General features: G+C 47.0%; 1 protein-coding gene across 2 annotated transcripts in view; it reads right to left on the bottom strand.

Moving 5' to 3' along the window:
- Positions 1-71: 71 nt before the first annotated feature.
- PHF21A (PHD finger protein 21A) overlaps positions 72-21,047 on the bottom strand; it is a 165,794-nt gene continuing 144,818 nt past the window's right edge. The window contains exons 10-18 of one of the 2 annotated variants that reach the window (XM_004682877.2): positions 19,997-20,095; positions 17,249-17,300; positions 16,429-16,508; positions 15,950-16,010; positions 13,525-13,547; positions 7,421-7,576; positions 6,265-6,340; positions 5,803-5,906; positions 72-4,684 (exon numbers count right to left, since the gene is read on the bottom strand). In XM_004682877.2, the coding sequence (XP_004682934.1) occupies positions 4,427-4,684; positions 5,803-5,906; positions 6,265-6,340; positions 7,421-7,576; positions 13,525-13,547; positions 15,950-16,010; positions 16,429-16,508; positions 17,249-17,300; positions 19,997-20,095 (909 nt within the window). In that variant the 3' untranslated portion in view covers positions 72-4,426. Of the gene's footprint in view, positions 4,685-5,802; positions 5,907-6,264; positions 6,341-7,420; positions 7,577-13,286; positions 13,451-13,524; positions 13,548-15,949; positions 16,011-16,428; positions 16,509-17,248; positions 17,301-19,996; positions 20,096-21,047 lie in introns of both variants that reach the window. The other variant, XM_012725557.1, reaches the window with a different exon arrangement.

Below are 21,047 nucleotides of genomic sequence, written 5' to 3'. Positions count from 1 at the left end.
TTATTTGGCTTTATTTAGTAAAATGTTAAAATAAATAAATACAAATTGATCAGCTGCTCTGTATCCCTCCCACCCCCTTAAAACAAAAACCAAACAAACAAAAACAAAAACTTTTGAAGCACAAAACTCCAAATACAAGTTCTACCAAGACTGAAATCACAAAGGGCGTGGACAAGAGACAGGACTGGGGGCTGGCTGGCCCTTTTCTGCTCGGACGGAGCTCGCCGACCTCCGGCCTGCCCGTCCCGTCCTGCCTGACTGCAGGTTACCCTGGGCTCTGCACCCAGGGACACCGGAGAGGCTGCGATGGGGGGACCTGAGTCCTCGGGAAGGGCCTCGTGGGAGGGGTGTGAAGTGGCATTGGCGAACAGGGCTGTTTCAGAGTTCCAGCCCTGGCTCTGCAGAGGGGTAACTGCCAGCTACCAGCCTCCACGCCCGCAGAAGGGCCAGAGGAACATCAGGGCCATCCCCTCCTTTCTTGGAAAGGCGCTAACACTGAGGGCAGGCTGTCAGAGCAGGAAGGGGTTTCTTGTTTCCTGCCACGGTGCCCAGTGAGGGGCAGAGGGGAGGCCCAGTCATTACACAGCGCAAAGATGCCTCCATTCAGCTGCAGCTAGGGAGTCTGGGAGCCAGGCCTAGAAACGTCCTCCAGCTACCGTCCCTACTAACTGAACAGCTTGTGTTCTCAGGTAAGCCCTTTGGAGACCTAGAAAGACCACAGACTAAAAGGTAGTGGGAAGAAACCACTGAAGAGCATATTGTCGGAGCTGGGAATGAGAGCCCAAGGAGACCCAGATGCCCCAGGAGAGGAAGGATCAGAGATGGCTGAAGAGGAAGGAGGACTGGACACGCAGACTGAGGACAGCTGGGTGCGCGGCCGCTCTGGGCAGGGGCAAGTGCGCCCATTCACACCACCCAGCTGAGCCTGAGCCGTGAAGAAGCAGTGACAGAGTGGCCTGCACGGAGCCCTGGCACTTGGGTGGTGCCAGCTGGAGGCAGCAGAGGCCGTGCTGCAGGGATCGCACAGGTAAGGCCCGCCAAGCCCCGTTCGGGAGGCTGCCCCAAAAGGGTCGCTGTGCCAGGCACTACAGGCAGGCTTGCTCCAGAAGGCCCGATAAGGAAGGAAGGAAGGAAGGAGCAGAGCTCTGAGTGAGCTCAGCGGAGGCGAGACAAGACCCAGCAGGCTCCAGAGAAAAAGGACCTGCGGGCGGCCCTGGCAAGAATGAGGGCAGAGGACAGCAACATGACCTCACTGCCCCCAGGCGCCTGCCTGAGCCGCAGCCCTTCCTAATCCCAGACCAGCAAGGAGGCCTCTGAAGTGACTGCAGAGCCCGCTGGTCTCAGATGCGTCTGTCGGAGGCCAAGTGAGGACATCGGAAAGGAGGAAGAGAAGGTGGAGGCAGCTCAGCGGGGCCGTCAGGAGTGTGTGCTTCAGGTGGTCACTGGCGCCCACTGGCTGGGGGGCACAGAGAGAGGGTCTTGTCTTGCCACAACAGTGAAGGAGAAGGGTTAAAGCCTTCGTAGTAAGCAATGCTCTGGAACTCCAGTCCAGATGTGGGAAGGGGGGAGGGCTGCATCTTGAACTCCACACTAGCCGAGTCCCAGGCAGCGCATGCTTGCGCTTTGGGAAGAAACAGCCCAGCCCAGGCCAGGCCAGACCGTGACGTGCTCACAGCAGCAGGTGGGACGGTCGCCCACTCCTGAGCCTGTCCAAGCCCCTTGAGAATCTACAGGCAGCTCCTTTCTGAGGGAAGGTTTCAGCTAACTGCCCAACTCCAAGTGTGCGGCACTCCTCCCCCACCCCAGCCGGCCCAGACAAGTCAGACGACAGCGCTCTAAGGCAGGGTGCACAGCAGGCTGGGCTCTGCACCTCTGCCAGCTGCCAGCCTGGCGGCTGGCGAGTCCAGGCATCTCGAGCTCAGCTCCGGACTACACTTAGCACCTCGGTTTCTGCATGAGAAAAGGGAGCTCCTCTCTTCCAGGAATGTCACAGCCTGTGCCCTGTGCAGCCGCTCTCAACCTTCCTCCAACAGCTCTGGGAAGATGAACACACAGGGCTGGGGGAAGCCTGGCGCTTTTACCTAAGGGCATCTCGCTGTTGTGCTGGCTTCAGGATCCTCTTGGTCTCTCTGAGCCTAACTGGGTGAGGGAGAAGCCGGTAGGCCCTTTTCTGCTCTTCCCAGGCTCTGGTCATCCTGGGGCATGGTGTGGGCTCAGGAGAGAAGGTACGAGGAGGGGAGGGGCCCTAGGGTGCAGAGCCTCTGCCTGGCTTCTATCAGTCAGATGCACACCACTGGCCAAGGGCTCTTGCATCCCCACAAGGCAAGATGACAGGAATGATCCGAGTCTCTCAGAACCTTGGTTTTCTCAAGAAGGAGAAAGGCTAAGCCGAGGCAAGCGCAGCACTTCTGGCCAAAGGCCCCCCAGGAAGCTTGTGGGGGAACAAGGTAGACTAAATTCCATCTGGTGCCTGGAGCCGGCAGGCAGAGTGCGGACTGGAGAGTCAGACTCTCTCCCAAGGCAAGAAGACACAAAGGCCGCCGGGCTGTCTGTCTGGGAGACACCATGCACCCTCAAGACCTCTCGCTCCTTTGTTCTTTCTAAGCACCAAGGACTGATGCAGCAGCCTGTGCCCTGCACCCTCCCACCAGGGGCGGGCAGGTAGGTGGGCACCTGGCCTCGCCTGTCTCCTTCAGCGTCGTCCCCAGGCGCCCCTAATGCTGGTGGCTGAAAGACCGAGAGCAGCACCAAAGGAAGGGTCTTACTGAGGCACCAGCCTTTTGTTCTAGCAACTTCCGAGGGGACAACAGGGAGGGCCCTGCTACCATCCACGCTCCGCTGGAGCTTCCAGAAGAGGAGCCGAGATCCCTGCACTTAAGAAAAGGGGACATCTCTTCTGAGGAGGCAGAGGGCCGGCTGCCGCGGCGGCGGCGGCCCTCTGCAGGAGAGAAAGCATGGAGACTGGCCCACCAGTCTTGGGACACAGACACAGCAAATCATGGTCAGCAGGTTCTGTGCTGAAAAATTATAACTACACAGCATTTTCTCCAGTTCTGACACCTTTTTAATAGAAATCACTGTTTTTAGGAAACAAATAGCACTTTTGTAATTTTTTTTACAATGTTTCTTACCTTGATCTTAATTTAAGTAACACTAGGAAGACCTCAATATCTTTATTTTCCTTTTTAATTTAAAAAAAAGTTGTTGTTGTTGTTTTCCCCAGATACAAAGATTTTTGCCCTTGCATAAAAAAAGTGCCCCGACGATGACACAAGGACTCACACGTACTCACTGACCTCACTGACACTAGGGTTCCTACTCTACCATGCAAGGTCTCGACTACCCTTAAGTGGACTGTCAGCCTGAAAAACAGCTTTTCTATTCCTTATTTTAGTTTTTGTTACCAAAAAAGTAAAATAAATGACAAAATAAAACTTTTCTTTAAAAAGGAAAAAGAACAAGAACAAAAACGAATTAAAAAAAGAGAAAAGAAACGTCTCCATTCGCTTCACACACACCTGGGTCGCGTGCTGCTTCGCTCAGGACCTTCTCTTCTTATAAATATAGAAAAGGGATGGAGCTTGTTTTCAAGTAAAATCACTGATCCACCTTTCCCTTCCCTGACACCCCCCCTTCTCCCCTGCTCCAGGCCGCAGGGCCTGGCTCTGCTGTTCTGGGGAGGGAAGAGCCGGATCATCCGCGGACGCTCGCCAATTTGCCAAAGCAGGGAAGGAACTTGGGAAGTGGGGCGCCCCCGTGGGGAGTCACATGCTCAGGAGGCGGCTGCTCTGCTGTCCGCTGGCTCGCTGGAGAGCACCAGCGCTCGGCGCCCAGACAACGTGAATACTGCATTTGATGGACTTTCCCACCCTGTTCCCTCCCGTCCCCTCCCCACCCCTCCTCTGGGCACTGGGGTTGGCTAAATCTCGATTTCCGTTTTTGGTTTTATAGTAGTGAAAGTTTAGAAACAGGAAAGCCCACATACTCTTTGGACTTGTCTTTTCTACCTAAACAAACTGCTGGGCAAATAAGGATCTGAAACCTGCTCTCCTCCCTCCGCCCGTCCCTGCTCCCCACCCAACAAACAAAAACAAACCCATCGTGGCTGTGGAGGCTGCTGCAGGCACACACTGGTGTATAATAGAGAGAGTAAATATATTATTTCACTTGGCATGGTGCTGGCAAAGAACCTCCAGCTGGCACTATTTCATGTAACATGGTCCAATCTTTGCATGTACACACAGAATAAGAAGGATCAATTGGCAAGCTCTGGTGCCACCTGGCACAAGCATCTTCTCTCTCTCTGGAACCAAAGAACCAAAAGAATTCTGTACTTTCCAGAAGAAATCCGGCTTTGCTTTTCTAGAGTCTTCAGTGTTCTGCTCTCCTTGCCGCCGGGATCCCGTGGCTTCTCCTAGCGGGGCTGTTATTTAGTCTCTTCCCCCTGGTTACAGTTCGCTGTGCAGCTCTGGGAGGAGGGGGAGGGGGCCGGCGTGGAGGTGGTGGCATTGGCAGGCGGGGTACAGTCCGGGCCATTGGCGATGGCCCCCACCGTGGCCTCAGAGTCTACAGGTTTGGAGAGGTCGATGCCGTGGATGAGGCGGATCAGCTGTTTTACCTTCTCCAGGGAGCTGTGCATCTCCTTCTGCCGGGCCAGGATGGTGTTCTTCATTTCCATGCATTTCTGCAGCAAAGGAGAAGGCGGCAGCACTGAGCCTCCTGCGTTCCTAAGCGGCCTGGCGGTCCTCTCCAAATACAAGGAGCCTGCTGGCTCACGCAGCCCCTGGACCTCCCACCTCACCCCGAGTGGGTGCTGCTCCGTGAGGGAGGGGCCCAAGAGAGGGGAAGTGGGTGGTTTCAAAGTAACTCTACCTGACACTAGGACTTCAAACCGCAAAGTGAAGCCACTCAGAAACAAAGTTCCCACAGCAGTCTGAAGCTGGCTGGGCAGGTAAGCTTCGGCAGGGCTAATGGATGCCAGTGTGCTCAGGGTAGAAAATGAACCAGTGGTTTCTGGTCCCCATCTGAGGGCCTACAGGGGGATCATCAGGCAGCCCACATTTAGAGGTGGGACATACTGGATATTTAGGAGATTCGGACAGCAGCTAACAGTCTGAATCTCTGCCCTTAGCCCCCCCATACTTGCTGGCTTCTGTTCTAGGGTCAGAGATGAGAGATGTGTGTGGCATGGGTAATAATGTGAACAGAAGAAGGTAAGCGGGGGGGGGGGAGTACTCAACTGCCACCGTATTCAAGGCACCTCCTGGTATCTGGGAGGGCACCTCACACCTTTGGGGAACTAGGCAACAGAAGAGAAAGCCGGCTCCTGTGAAGGGAGCCCCTGAATTCCCATCTGCAAATCCAACCCTCTTTCCAACCGAGAGGCCAGGCTGAGCCGCATTCACTTCTAATATTTGTCTCTAGAAAGCCCTCTTCTCAGGCTACTCAGGCAATCTTGGAAATACAATCAGCACACTGTGGAAGAGAGGGCGGAGGAAAGGCCCCGCGGATGGACTCCCCAGAGCTCAGGAGCCTAGAAAGAAACCCACTGAGGACCCGGCCTGCCAGGCCTCAGAAGAGGCCACACGCTCCTCCCAAACCCCAGCCCAGACGGGGAAAGTCCTCAAGTCAAAGCTGAGCGGCCATTCTGGAGCTTGACTCCAACTCTAACTGGAGGCAAAATTTGTATCCTATAAATCAGCTCAAGGACCTGCCTCAGCCCTTGGGGGCTGCAGGTGCTGTTAAGGACATGAAAGGCTCTCTACCCCCGTGTCTGTCCCTGAAGGCAGGAGGGTGACTTACACTTATAGAGTTGCTGAGCTGTTTCACCTTCTGCTCTAGCTGTTCTCGTTCTTGTTTTAAATCTGAACTCCATTTAAGTAACTTCTGTTTCTCTTCTTCTTTTGCTGAAACAAACAAACAAACAAAAAAGCCTGTTTTCCACAAGGAATTCTTTGAAGAGGTCACTTGCCAGAAACGGTATTTTCCCTCAAGTGCCCCGAGCCCCACAGCCAGTGCCCAGAACCTGACAGTGCCCAGGCACTGTCGTGGCCTGCACCTAGCTTCACATGAATTCCATACTATTTTCAATTTTTTTCTGCCCAAGAAAAGTATTACATGAACATTCTACTTAATCAATCAAAAATTTTCATTTTCAAGTGCAAATTTCCTTTTGGGAACAAAATATATACTCTAGCACTATTTTTTTTTTTTTTTTTAACATCAGGGGAGACTTGCTAAATAATAGTTCGAATGAGTTTTTACCTGCTTTGTAGGCGATATAGGAATGAACAATTGCTAAAGTTCCAGGCCAGGGAATTGCTTCTTCTTTCTTGAGCATCTGAAAAGATTTTTAGAAACTGACTTTGAGAGGAGGTGTAAGGGCACACAGCCCCCGCGTAACAACAAGCAGGGTGCCTCCAGCTGCCGCAGTCCATCCAGGGAGGACAGGTGGGGGCAGGCTGCAGCTGCTGGGCTCTGCCTGCCTGGGGAGGGTCATCACAGGAGGAGCCACACCACTCAGCCCCGCCGAGGGACCGGCTGGGCGTGCTGGGCACTGCTGTCAGTTCCTACGTGCAGCGTGACGTGACCCCAGCACTGTGGCTGCCAGGCTCCCCAGCACACAGCTGCCTGCTCAGTTTGAGCTTTCCAAGTCCTCAAAAAAAGCCTGATCGAGGACATGAAACATAAACAGACCCCGTGTAGAAAATTACCAGAAGGTCACAGAGCAGCATCCAAAAAGAGACACTCAAGTTAAACGGGGAAACCTCTCAAATCAGGATTCCAAAGAACTGAGCTGGATGCCAAAGCTTGCTGAGGTACTAGACTTATTATTTTTGTATTTTACCTACTTCTAAAAAATACAGCTTCTAATGAAAACATGACGACATAAAGGTAAACAGATACTTGAGGAAAAGAGATGAGAAACTAAACAGGTAAGGAGGGAAGACTGGTTAATGATGTTTGCCTGTCAAGTCCATGAAATGTTAAGACATGACTTCACAGTTGTCTGATCCCGTGAGAACACAGATTAAAGGTGAAACCATTGTTATTTGAATTAAGTAGTAACTTAAGGATTTTATTTCTAAAGGGCAGTTTCAAAACCATATACAAGGTCTGAACTGTTCTTGGAGAACGAGGCAGTCTTATTTGTCTTTGAGGGGTCAGGCAGTGAGAAGCTACAGGACCAATTAGGGCCTCTTCCCTGGTATGTGACATCACTCTCATGAGTCCGCCAGAGACCCTCTGGGCATGGACACTGCATGGGACAGTGCTGAGCCCTGACCAGGCTGACCAGGGCTATCGGGTGTGGTAAGAACTACAGCGGGGGTAAGAGATTCTGCCCTTACCCCAAGATATAGGGGTGATCCTGACCACACCTTCTCCTCCACCCCTTACCCGACTGACCCTCCCACAGTACCTGGTCCTGACATCTGGGACAGATCCACATGCCCTTAGGAATCGTTTTCAGGGGAGGGTCTAAGCAGTCCAGGTGATACACACGGGAACACGTGTCACACATCAGCAACTGGCCGCTTTTTCTGCATACACTGCAAAAATCCTCATGGATATCACCCTACGAAATTGAAAGGAGAGGTAAGAGAGAGGACAAAAATGGTAAACTTGGAATATTAACATGTACATTCTGGATACACACATATACATGCTTTAGGACAATCAGCTGGGTCCCCTCCGACATATGCTTATTGAAGAAAACTGGGGTATCAGCAATGGAACAAATATACATCTCCTCAACACAGCTCAAGTTTCTCAGGTAAGGACAACATTCTTAATTTAAAGTACATTTTACAGGAAATTCCTGTAGTCACCTTGGCCAAAATTAATGTTATGGATGATAGCTCAGCAATTTTATGTTTTGGTAAAGTCCAACCCCTATTCAGATATCTTAAAAATACTGAAATCCTTTATCAAAGTCTTCCACACTATTATACACACAATTCTCATTATCATTTTGGGGGGCAGTTTAGAAGGACTGGTAAACAGGCAAGAAATGGTGTTTTACTAAACGCCATGCTTGCTCAGGGAGAAAAAAATACATATAGTTAAAGTTCAACCAGGAAAAGATGAAGTCAGGAGCAAATGAACTCCTCTGAGCTTTCTAACATGAAGATTTTAAAAGCCAAAGCAGCAGCTGACAATGTTATCTTAAAATCAGTATTTGGCATTTATTGTTCAATGGGCCTTTCTATTCTGGGAGGCGTCATTCCTCCCCATAAAATACTTCACCAGATGGAAAAAGAAGAGCAGCCCCAGGGCACTCTGCCTGTCCCCCCTCCACCCCACCAGGGGTAAGTCCTGGCACTCGGGTATGCAGGCGGGGCCCTCTGAGCAGAAGGCACCATCAGAAAAAAGCAGATCTGAAACTTGGACAGAACACAGGAAAATAAAGTGAGGTATTAAAGAAGTATTTTCAGCAAGTCAATGCCTAGCGTGTTCTCGAACAGGCTTAATGCCATTGATCAGGGACACAGGGAAGAGAAGACTGAAGGCAAGTGTCAGAAGGTAGCTACCAGGGCAGCACCCACAGTCTGGAGCAGACCCCTTTTCACTTCCAATGTGTTGCTTTAGATTTCTAGACTATTCTGCCAGAAAGTCTAATGCTAAACTTTTCAGAAGAAGCAATGAACAAAGAGCAATGCCTAGCTCTCCCTTTTTATGCCCCTCAACCAGCACCACAGACCTACAATTACGCTCTGAAGGAAAGAAAGTGTTCTCTACAGAATTAGATTCACTAGGGTATCTGACAGTCTTGAAAACCAGCAGCAGAAAGTTTAAGATACATCTGTGTGTGGATGGATGTTAGTCTCTGGGCAGTAGAAAAAGAGTCAATACGTGTGCAAAACAGTGCGTGAGCATTCAGTTTGACTGACTGACCCCCAATAAGCTATGACGTTCTTCTTTCATCCTGAAAATCAAGCTGAGGGAGCTCGTTTCCCTAAAACTGTAGCCCCATGTTGGAACCTGCATCTTTATGAAGTTTACAAATTTCATGGTTTCAAAGACTGCTTTACATGAACCATAGATAAAATTGTCAGTGATGAGGTATAAGCAAGACAAACGAGGCAACATATTTGGAAGAATCTGTTGGGTAAAGAGTTTTGCTCACTTTCTTTTACGTCTGGTTAAGGAGAAGGGAGAGCACACATAAAACCACAGTTAAATCACTTCGAGTTTCTGAAGGAGCAAGTCTTCCTAGCCTGTTGACAGATCCTCTAGCAGCAGTTCTTAATCATTTTTGGTATTTAAAGTCCCCTTTAAACTCTTCAAATTACTAAGGATCTCAAGTGCTTTTGTTTATGTGAGTTTTAGCTATTGAAATTTATTATGTTTTAAGACTTTATTTTGAAATAATTATGGAATCACAAAAATTGTAGATACAGTGTATTAAATACTGACAAACCCCAACATATACAATTAGTCATCAGAGTGATGGCATTATCGTACATCATCTAGTATCGAGAAAACTCCACAGTTTACTCTTGAGAGAATGAGAGTAAGAATGGCAAAAATACTAGGGCCCTCCTTGGTGGTGCAACAGGTGAGGACACAGCACTGCAAGAAGGCCGCGGCGTGTGCGAGTTTGATCCCGGCCCCCGGTGGTGACCCACATGGCGCGGCAGACCTCTCCTGCTTCGCCCGCTGCTCCCCTCAGCAGTATATTTTGTTGATCTGCCTGTTCTGCTCCCTCTCTGTCTCAGGTGAATCCTCTCACTGCCCCTGCACCTCTGGTCTGTACCCCAGTCCTGTATGCATAAATAAATAAACCTTTAAAAAAAATGGCAAAAATACTATTAGTACAGAAAAAGTTCAGACTTTATGTAGCCCAGAAAGTATGTCAGGAATCACACTTTAAGTACTGCCTATAGAAATGAATATAAAATTCCAAGTGGCTAGTCCATCCATACTGAATTAGTCCTTTACTTAGAGCAGAGAAAATGCAGCACCACAGGTCAAGGCTGAGACTTTGATGACTGATCAAGTTATCACCATAAAGCAAATGGTATGTGGAAAGGTGGTTGAAAGATGGTTCTTTGTAGACGATAAAGACATGTACTTCTATTGCAAACACCCAGGCTTTATGAATTATACTTCGTCATTTGCTAAAAAATTGTTTTACAACTATGCCAGTCTATCTTCCCATCTCATGAAAGGGACGATAGTAGCAACAAGGTACAAACTGAGTCTCAGTGTCCGGCTGGGGCCTGTGTCAGCAACCCCTTCTCGATGCTATTGATTCCCAGGAAATGCCTGCCTCTCAGCTGTGATTGTTTAATTAATGTTGTCAGGGCTTATGCCACCCAGCAGCAAACATTCAGAGCCCTGGGTGTTGATTTTAATCACTGCCACTGCTGGGATAGTGCAAAAGTAGAAGTCAATTATCTTTTTAAAAATTCCATTCCACGGGGTTTAACTTAGGAAGTTCTCAATGTGTTTAGTGGTTTAATAAAGCTTTCTTTTATCTTTAGATTTCTGAAAAGAACAATGCTTACATTTTAAGATGAAACCTGGCAGAAGCTTTTAGCTTGTGATTTGATCTAGTGGATTCTTTGGTTCACTCGCTCCAAGATATCCCTAACTCCCTCAGTCAAAAATCACACACACACAAAACAGCAGAGCTGAGGAAAGAGACACACACAGCCCCGGGCGCATGTGTCCCCAGCACTTCTGTGCCGCCCTCGGAGGAGACCCTTACCAAGAAGCCATGAGCCGGCAACTCCTTTGGGAAGGATTCAACTGAGCAATCTTTGCGGCTAGCAAATAAGGTTTCTGATAGGGACTCCTGGTGCTCATTAATGGGACAGGTAGGAAACCTGTAGCAACGACCAGTGCCAAAAGTCAGGAAAGCTAGACAAAAGGCTGACTCTTGAAGGCAAGATCGGGGAGTAGCCGTCGCTACGCCAAGGAAGGAAGCCTGCTGCAGAAGAGAACTCTCCTACGATCTTGGATGACCCTGGCCCTCCAAAGATGACACTTCCTTTGTTGCTTCTGGAACTTTAATTGAGGATATGCAAATACTACCCCTTTGCCCTTTGGAGAGGGTAGGCCATTAGCATGTTCTGAGAACCTTCAAATTCAGGAGACATTTTACCTGAAGATGACCCTAAAGATAAGAAGGGACTTGTACAAATGAAACTAGGTTTCCCTTCTCAAACCTGGTCCTCCTAGGAGTCATCATATGCTTCATTCTTCTAGCTGTCTCTGCCTGAACTTGGGATTCACCCTTGACTATTCTCTTTTTCTCATACCCCACTGCTTAATCCCACTGGCTCTTCAAAGCATATAGATCTGGCCACTTTTCTCCATGTCTACTCTCGCATCTGATTAGGCTAAGTCATCACCGGCTCTTGCATGGACAACAACAGCCTATCCTCTTTATTCCAGACAGAGCAGACAGAGTAATCCTTTTAAAATCCAAGTCAATTTTACAATCACCATAAACAAAGAAAAGTAAGCAAGCACCATTAAAGGATGTTAAAACTACTGGGTAACAGTTTTCTGGGGAGCTAGGTATTGATACAGCATCAAATTTATCTCCATCAGAAGAAACAGGTAGCTCTGCAAGTGAAGAACTCTGACAAGCACTATCGTAAGAGGAGAAAGGTCGCACACCCGAGAGTGGGACAGACTGACATCCCGTGCCTCCTGCTGTGGCATGCCTAGGACTCGTGGTCACTTATTCTGTGGCCTGTCAGGGTGCACCCCCCTCCCCATCTATTTGTGAGGAGAAAGCCAGATCACCCAACAGAAGGGCAACCCACAGAGAGCAATGCACTTTTAAGATGTCAGTGTCATGAAAGACAAAGACAGGCTGGGGGAACTTCAGGAGTAAGGAGACTAAGGACACAATGCCGTGACAGTAAGTATCCAGAATGACCTTGAATTTGATTCTGGGGTATAAAAAAGCTAATTATTGGGACAAAAGGAGAAATCAGATACAGACTGTATGCTATGTAATTTTTTTGGTCAATATTAAATTTCCTCAGTTTAGTAACTGTGTTGTAACCACATCAAAAAGCATCTTTGCTTGTAGGAGATAATACACTTAAGTATTTGGGGTGAACATTCATATGTTTGCAACTTCATTAGTTTAAGAGAAAATATGTGTGTGTGATGGGGAGAAGAAAAATGGTAACAAGTGATAAATCGAGGTGAAGGTCATGTATACATGTATGTGTGTGGGTGTGTTTGTGTATGTTCTCCGTATGATTCTGCAGCTCTTCTACAGATTTGAAGTTTTTCAAAATAGAGTTGAGAAATTGTTATGCCTCAAAACCCTGTAGTGGTTCCCATTTCAGAGGCCACAGGCTCTGCCCTCTGGTCTCACCTCCCCGCACCGACTGCTCGGCACCCCAGGCCCCCCTTCTTGCTGACTTCCGTGCCATCGCACTTCCACCTGGGGGTTCTGCAGTAGCAGCCCCTCTGCATGGATCACTCTTCCCGCCAAGTACTCTGCCCCCTATGAGGGACTCACTCTCTCTGCTCTCACTCACAGAAGAGCAAACCTCCTGCCCCGGCTCCTCACTCCGCCCCACTCTCTTCACTGCACTCACTGCTGTGGCACAGAGCTCGCGTCCACGTGCGCTATCACCTGTCTCTGGCCATGCAGCAGGGATCCTGGAGGGTAGGGTGCTGTTCTGTCCCCGGCTGTGGGCCCAGCCTCAGGAACAATGCGTCTCAGCAGAGCGGGGCTCAGTCTATACTCCTCGAGTGAATTCACTACTTGTAAGTGCTCTTTTAAAACTCAAGGAACTGTTTACAGTCTTGAACTTCTGGCTGAAGGGTTATGACGTAGCCGACACTTTTTTCAGGAATTGGGTCCTGATGAACTCTGCTGAGAAAAGGCGCTTTCAAGGAAAGTTTCCTACTTTTGGAATTCTACTTTAATCAGGATACAAGGACAGGTAGGGAAGATACACTTGTCCTTTCCCCCTACCCTCACAACATGGATGACAGAGTGGAACACCTCTCAATTATATGAGCTGAAGTCCCTATCCCAGCCCTTTCCTGAGAGCTCATTGAGAGCCGAGTAATCCAACCTCTGAAAACTGTCTGAGCCTCCTGATGAATTTAACAAGATTCTCAAGGCCATGGCAGGAGCTGGGGCACCAGCAGAAAGCTGCCTTACACGGCACAGAGTGTCCTGCAGGGATTACCGCTGTTCCAGTGTTAGTCAAGGAAATGCAGCTGGTAAGGAGACAACACATGATAACGGCTCCCCCATCTGAGCTCTCAGAAAGAGAGTGAGCTTTTCCCATGTTACTTACGTCTGTGGAGGTGGGGCTGGGCAGGGACACAGGCTGAACAGGTGCAGGGAAAGTGAATGTGGTCTCTGTCTTTTCATTTTCAGGGGAGTCAGGATGACTGGATGGGGGGGATGTTGGGGTAAGGGCTCCAAACCCCAGCACTGCATTGTATTTTGGAGGACGACCTATATACCAAGAGAAGGGAACAAAAGGGGAAAAGGGGGGAGGGAAAGAAAGGGGGAAAAATGATCTTACATACCTTTGGCCAGTGTTCCTCATTGGCTAGCGTGGAAAAGGAAGTGAGGTAGCAGACAGAAGGTTAATACCACAGTCCCAAAGAGAGAGAGAGAAGCACAGATTTAAATGTCATTAGAAACAACTGCATGAGTCTTAAAAGTGGGGCGAGTGAGCGCGTCTTGGAGAATGACAGGAGGTGCAGGTTCATGTCAAAGGGCCTTGCCTTGGGCACTGTGGTGACTTTCCTGAGCTATTACGGTTTGAGATTCCTAATGTGCGTACCAAGATGTCAAAGCTCAATGGGAGCAAGGCCAGGAATAAGATTTTACTTTCCATGTATCTTGCAAATTGTTCTCTAAGATCTCTCTGCAACTATCATTCTGACAATAATGTTAATGATTCCTGGCTTCCACAAATCCTATTTTCAGGATTCTGTTTTTCGCTTTTTCTCCTATCTACATTTTAGTCATTTCATTGCTGGTGAGGGTAGAGAGACCAAGTGAGGAGGCAAAATCATGTTAAGTACTCTTACTTCTTGCTGGAGGAGCTTGTGAGAGCTAAAAGATGTGGGCTTAACCATGAGTTACTGCTTGCGAATTGTCTCCCCACGGCACATCACGAGCATTTGGTGAGCCACGTGTCTAAGAACAGAGCTGCTCTGAAGTCTCAGGAAAGGCCCTGTTGTCTGCAGCTCCCCTGACCTGAAAATCTGCCTCAAATGAGAGCATTCGAACCCCATCTCACGGCACGGAGGGTCTACCCATGAGCACGAGTGGGTGTGGGCCGTCCAGGGCAGCTGCTCGTCTTCCACTCAGCTAACTTAGGGTTCACGTTCCCTAAGGGCCAGGGTCACAGCTTCTGCACTGTCAGTGATCAGGGCATACTGAACACAGGGTAAAGGAGAGAGCCAGAGAGGTACACTGCAGCCTGCAGGCCCTGGGAGACAGAGCACAGGATCGTGGCTTTGCCAGCAGCCGTCGTTTATATTAGAATCGTGCGGAGAGTCACGATTCTGTCAGACGCTACCTATCTGTGTTAAACCAGCAACGTCTGCAGCACGAAGACATATGTACTGGTTTGCCTTTTCTAGGGAATTTAGTGCTGCTAAAAGGGGAAATAGAAGAGGAATGCTCTTTGTTTACTCAGAAAGGCACATCTTAAGCATTGTGAATTCAAGGCTTTCATCCTCTGACCTTGGCAAGAGCAGGCAAGGTCTTTCTGGCTCGTTTAACCCCTTTCCTCTTAGCAGACACAGGCCACCAGCAAGCCTGCTGACCGCTGCTTCTGGCTGGGGCTCCTTTATAAAAACTGTCAGAGGCCACTAAAAATTGCCAAAAACAAAACAACAGAAAATAACCCATGACACTAGTTACTTGTGAAGACTTGGTATGGAGCAAAGACTTAGGGTTCCCATGGAAATATTTCTGACTACCTGAAGGATGGGGCTGGTGAAACATTTAGCTGGGTCACTAAGGGAAGATGCACTCTCTCCTTCTGTGGGGAGGAGGTGGTCACGATGGAGCCCGAGCCCAGCTTAGCAGACATAAGGTCAGGACGACCTCCTGAGCGGAATGTGTGTGCGTACGCAAGAATTAGTATGCTACTCCACTCACTCTGCAACCTTTCTAGCCTGGAACTATAATTCAGGGACACATTACCATGTGGAGAAAGGGACCTTGGGATGTATTACTGACATCAAAGAACAATTTCAGAACCTTGTTTATGAGCTCAAACTCTGAGCTATTAAGACCTATTTAGACCCCACTAGTGAGAGCTGCTGCTGAGGCTGCTGCTGCCTGCACCCCACCCTGCCTAGGGTTAAGGTGGCCCACCAATCCCCAAGGGGTAGGGGTGGGGGTGGGGGGGGTGTGGTGGGGGAGAAGTAGAGGGAAGGAGCTGTAGGGATTTTGGCTACAGGGAGTCTGTTTTGATAGTGACCTTTTCATCCCCACATGGGGCTGTCCTCTTCTTACAGGTGCTCAGTCCTAGGTGTGGGTGCCTGTCTCTGGCCCTGAAAGTCTGCAGGAACTTAATCATGCTCTTGTCTTGCTGGCAGCCAGAACACTGAGATACCACCAAGAGCACCTTGGCAACAGCAACGCCCTGTTCTGCTTACTGGTGCTAAAATACTTCCTTTCACATGGTCTCCTGTTCACTGTTATTCATGGGTATTCTCCCTGCTGGGCCTGGGGCAGAAATGCTGCCTTAAGACATTCTCTGAGTCAGCTTTGCCAGAATCCCAGTAAGGGCAGCTTTTCTGTCTATAGAACTGTAATAAGAAATTGTACCCCTTTTCTCCCCCATTCTCAGGGAACAATAACAACACAACTATTTCCAAGGGGTACAGGAGTTAGATGGGCTCTAAGACAATGGAAGAAGGGAGGGGGAAGAAACACAACACAGAAAGCAAAAGCAACAGCAAGGGAGAGAAACAAAAAGATATTCACCTCTCTTCCGGGTCCCGGGATGCATTGTACTGTTCAGGTATGTGACTGCACTCTTCTTACGCTTTGAGGATTGAAAAAGGAAAGGTGGCGAGTTGAACTGTATGGCCACTACTACGAACGGAACAAGACACAAGCTCAAACACAGCCTGTCAAGATGCCCACTAGTCAGTGCTCGTCACCAAGGTCTTGGTACTATATTACACTCACTAGGCGCTGAGAGAATATTCCAGAAAGGTCTCCCTTTCCTTCAGATGACATTTGTGTTGAAGCCACAATAAGTTACATTTTTAGGTCAGGAGTGTATCTGCTCAGACTCAGGGCAAACAAAGCAAAACAAAAGCTAAGGGGAAGGTAGTGAATAATAAAAATAAAATAATGTGGTCAGAGAAAAACCCATCATTTCCCCACGCTGGTCAAATACACTCAGGTGCCGAAAAAAAAGGAAACTGAGAGTGGTGGCCACGTCGGGCCAGGAATACCTCTGGCTCAAAGACTGCTCCGCTGTAGACAGGATTTGCCGTTGTCCTTCTTTTTCGCTCTTGCCTCTTGCTCTGGATTTCTTGGGAAAGCGAAAGGTGTGGATTAGAAATACAGAAAACCTAACATGCATAATTAACTGCCTTGTTTTATCTGCTGGTCTTCCCATGATAAATTAGAAACAGGGCCAAAACTCTTGGTTTCACTGCAGCCTCAGCAGAGAAAAGCTTACTGCTGGGAGCAACTGAGGAATTAGATACTCTGCCCTCTCCCAAAGCAAGAGCACACTGTTCCACAGGATGAGGGAGAATTTGACGGGTTCAAGGTGTTCAGATTTATTTTTAGATGCCTGTGATATAGCTGTTAATGAACTTTACCCACAGACCTTGGGTTGAGTAACCACAGGTTCACTATACTTGAAGTAAGTAATCAGTACAGGTACAGCTTTGTAATTTAAGATTTTGATAAACTGGAAATGATTGAAAAATACAAGGACTTGTAAAAGGGGAATTTTCTACTTTGTGCTAAAGGAGAAAAAAAAAAAAAGATACTCCCCTCCCTTCAGGCTCCCACTTAAAATTAGTTAGGCAAGTGGGGGGCTTTCCCAGGATAGTAGTGAGGATACAGAAAGACAGGATGGGGAGGGGTGGAACATTACAAAGAGGGGATGGCAACTTTTATTCTCAAGGAATTAGAGTCCATATTGATTAAATCACACTCCATTTATATCTAATTTTCCATTCTAGCCATATATGAAACATCATGCGTAAGAACAAAGTTCTAGACCAGAAGCAAGGTGGGGCCGTTAATGTCTTCTCTTACCTTCTAGATGGTCATGTGTTACCAACCCTAGAGACACCATGAAGGCAAGTTTCTGTGCCAGAGAAACAAAGAAGAACACAATTCAGTCTGGGTTTTCACAAAGCCAATTGCATGCTCTTAGACAGACACCCAGGCAAACAGGCTAGCAGGCCAGCCACCCGCAGGAGGCTGATTTCAGGTGAACAAGCAGTGGGCACCTGCCACTCCGAGCAGCCATGGAGCCACTCTGGAGGCTTCCAGGGACCAAGATGAAGGATTGGTGCCTGCATCTCCTTTTTCATCGACAGGTATCAGTCTCCTCAGTGACTTTTTTTTTTTTTTTTACAGAAAGATCCTCTTAGAAGATTTCCATTCAAAAAATATGCAGAGGGCTACAAAGAGCTTCCCACACAACAAAGTCCATATTCTAGCTACTTGTCACTGACTAGCTGCCTCTGTCAGGAGAGATCAGGGTTTCTTACATTTTACTATGGAAAATGCCAAGTGTACCTTAAAAGCAACAGCTGATGGGTCTGCTTAATGCTAGGTGCAATCAAACATGCAACAAAACTTGGAGAGACACTGCTCCTCAGAACACTCCCCTAAAGCTCGAGTGATTAGAATACCGTACTTCGAGCTAGAGATAGCAACAGTGTGATTCCTGTTTTGTTCTTTGGCTATATGTGGTCTGCTGTATCACTTTATGTGGTCACTAAATACGCCACAGATGACATCATTACTTTCTCTGATGGTAAAGAACATCATCAATAGTTAGAGGAGACATATTCCTGCAGAATTATTTATATCACAATTTGGTCTTTAAAAATTCTGACATTCCCCCCCCCCCAAATTAAATATCAAGACATTTTGGCCTGAAGTGATAAGTTCAGGCTAGTCAAAATATCGAGTGTTTTATGAAGATACAGTCCTTGAGCAAACCACTTGAGAACACAGAAATGTGCCTTAGTGGTGTCTTCAGTCCTAAAGAAATGTGCTTGTTTAATTTCTTACTTCAAAGGTCGTGGGCACCTAGCTCCCTGACAGCCAGACACCGCAGGAAAGCAGCCTCACCCGCTCCCACTGTGCTGAATGGCAGGTTGCGTAGCTGCTATCAGTTTCATCCCTCATTCTCGCTAGTAAAACTTCCTCAAGATTAGCAGGCTGCCTGCCCACTGCTGTCTGATAATACAGTAGTGTGGAAGCTGACATTCAGATGCACCTTGCTTTAATCAAGTAACAACACCTTTCTTGTCTATAAATTTCATCTTTGTGGGCCTTCCCTGGTGGCGCAGCGGGTTAAAGCACTGCACTAAGAAGCTAAAGCCATTTCCGCATGAGTTCGATCCCTGCCTGCCCCGGAGGTGACCACATGGCGAGCCAGACCTCTCCTGACCCGCCCGCTGCTCCCCTCAGCAGTGTACTTTGTCGATCTGTCTGTTCTGCTCCCCGCTCTGTCTCTGGTGAAGCCTCTCACCCTCTGAATCTCTGGCCTGTACCCCAGTTCTGTATAAATAATCTTTAAAAAAAAAATTTCATCTTTGTGGTCTAGGTCAAATTCACAAAAGAATTATATTAAGGAAAAAAGACCCTCTCGAGATGTTCTCATTAAAAAGAACAAAAAGTTGTCAAGAACTTTTGCCTAGTCTACGAACCACATGCATGTCAAGGGCTAATGTGTTCTCTTTACAGATTAAAGTGATTCTAGCTAGAAAGTGAAGTATTGGTTGTTACACAAGAAGGTACTTGCTTGCCTCTCACTGTGCCACTGACCTAAAATATCCTCAGTTTCTCTTGATAATGAAATTTTGCAATAGCTTATCTAGTTTTCCTCTTCTAAGCATCATACTTATCATCAATTTTGTAGATGATTTTAGGTTTCTCTGTGATTTTCAGGACTAGTCCTTCTTTTTGGTTTGGCCCTTCTTTAAAGATAAATTAAAAATTAATTTACTTCATAGAAGAAAGAATTTTAATTTTTAGAAAAACCTGAATTGACTTACTAAATCTGCATTAAAAAAATGACAGGAAGCTTTGATGGCTCGTGCCACAATTTAACATGGTTTCATTTCAAAGAACGCACCGAGGGAAGAAGGAAATGTATTTCTGGACTAATAAAATCCCGCTATCAGATACTCGTCATCATATTACCTCTCCACATTTTTCTTTTATAGCCGCTTGTGCAAACACATCAAACTAAAAAATTCTCTCGTCTTAAGGACATACAAATTTACATTCTATATTTGTACAGACTTGCTTTGCTATTTATGTTTATAATTCGATCATAAATTGTAGTATAGATGTTACTATTTTCATCCCTAGATGTTACTATTTTTATCCTTACTTTTATGCCTTAATGAAATACTCTGAACTACTGATTTGTTTGGGATTGGGGCTCTAATGCAATACAATGGTAATAACAAAAATGCATTGTTAACAACTGTAATCGATAACTTAAACACATTAGCTGAGTGAACTGCGCACCTCATGAACGCTGGCTTAGACAAAACATTAATGATCATCAGGAATGAAACAGCATACAAGGAAAATAGCCATTAATCTTACATTTCAAATGTGTAGCATGTGTATGAAATGCCTATTGGTCAGCTAATGGGTGCTCTAGGCCACACTGCAACCTAAGAATAACATTACTGAAGAGTGAACAAGAGCAAGAAAAGGAAAATCAGAGACTCAGCAGAGCGTACACACTCCCCTGTAGTGAGGACAAACACCACAGCACAGACTGAGCCGTCTTTGGGGGGGCAGGCCTACCTGGGGGTTCTCCTCCCGTTTTGGTTTGGGTGCAGCAGGTGGAGTGATGGTGCGACTCTCTGTTTGTTTCTCCTCTGTTTCTGTGTGGGATTTAATTGTCTAGGAGAGGAAATTAAATAAAAATTCAGAATTCATTTTTTATTAAAAGAATGAAAACAAACAGTAGTTTAACCATAGCCAAGACGGAAAAAATAATATACTCAAAGTGGAAACATTAATAAATAATTTAATATAATGGATTTCACTTTAGAAGAGGGAAAAGTAGTGCAAACCCCAGTTGCAGTGATCAAATTGTGTAGCTAGGACAGATATGAATCTATACAGATAAGTCTAAATTACACAAAAGGAAAAATTCCATGGCTTAATTCCTATGCTAAAAATATAGCTGCACTCTCTGATTTCAATGTTAGGATATAGGAATAGTTTTCTAGAAACAAACCCACTCTTGTCATACTAGGGTCACCCTCCAGTCCATAACATGCTCAAGATCCAAGTCGTGTCCAAAAAATCTTATATACACACTCTTCTATTTCAGATAATTTCAATCATAATCAGAGAGGTTACAGAACTACCTACCCTCTTGGGATATTTAAAACCTGCCTGTATCACACATTAGAGATGCAATTGCCAAGAAAAGGTCATTTTGCAAGAGGCTGACATCCTGATTACCCCTAACCGCCTCTTCCAGATGCATCCATTTCAAACAAAAGAAACCCCAGTAGCATTACCACCTTCGAACACAAATGGCAGTGAGCAAGTTGGTAGACTGACCTTGCATTGCTATTCTTATCACAACCCAATGGCTAACTCATTTTATGAAGCCCTCTGTAAATACGGAAGTGGTATTAGAACAGTGGATAGAAAACTGTAAACACAAACCTAATTTACTTTTTCAAAATTAAAAAAATGTGATGCTAACAGTCTTTTTTGTATGACAACAACAAGTAATTAAATGAATGAGAAACTGCCTGATTACCGATGAGCAAAAGTCAAATTAAAGACTTCGGTCCTACCAGCAGGACACCAAAAATTCTCAAAAACCATTATGCTG

The sequence above is a fragment of the Condylura cristata genome, unplaced genomic scaffold (assembly GCF_000260355.1).
Source record: "Condylura cristata isolate star-nosed mole 26May11 unplaced genomic scaffold, ConCri1.0 scaffold00015, whole genome shotgun sequence".
In the NCBI taxonomy this organism is placed as follows: domain Eukaryota; kingdom Metazoa; phylum Chordata; class Mammalia; order Eulipotyphla; family Talpidae; genus Condylura; species Condylura cristata.
The sequence above is the reverse complement of the archived record's forward strand: the minus strand, read 5'-3'. Positions and strand labels throughout refer to the sequence as shown.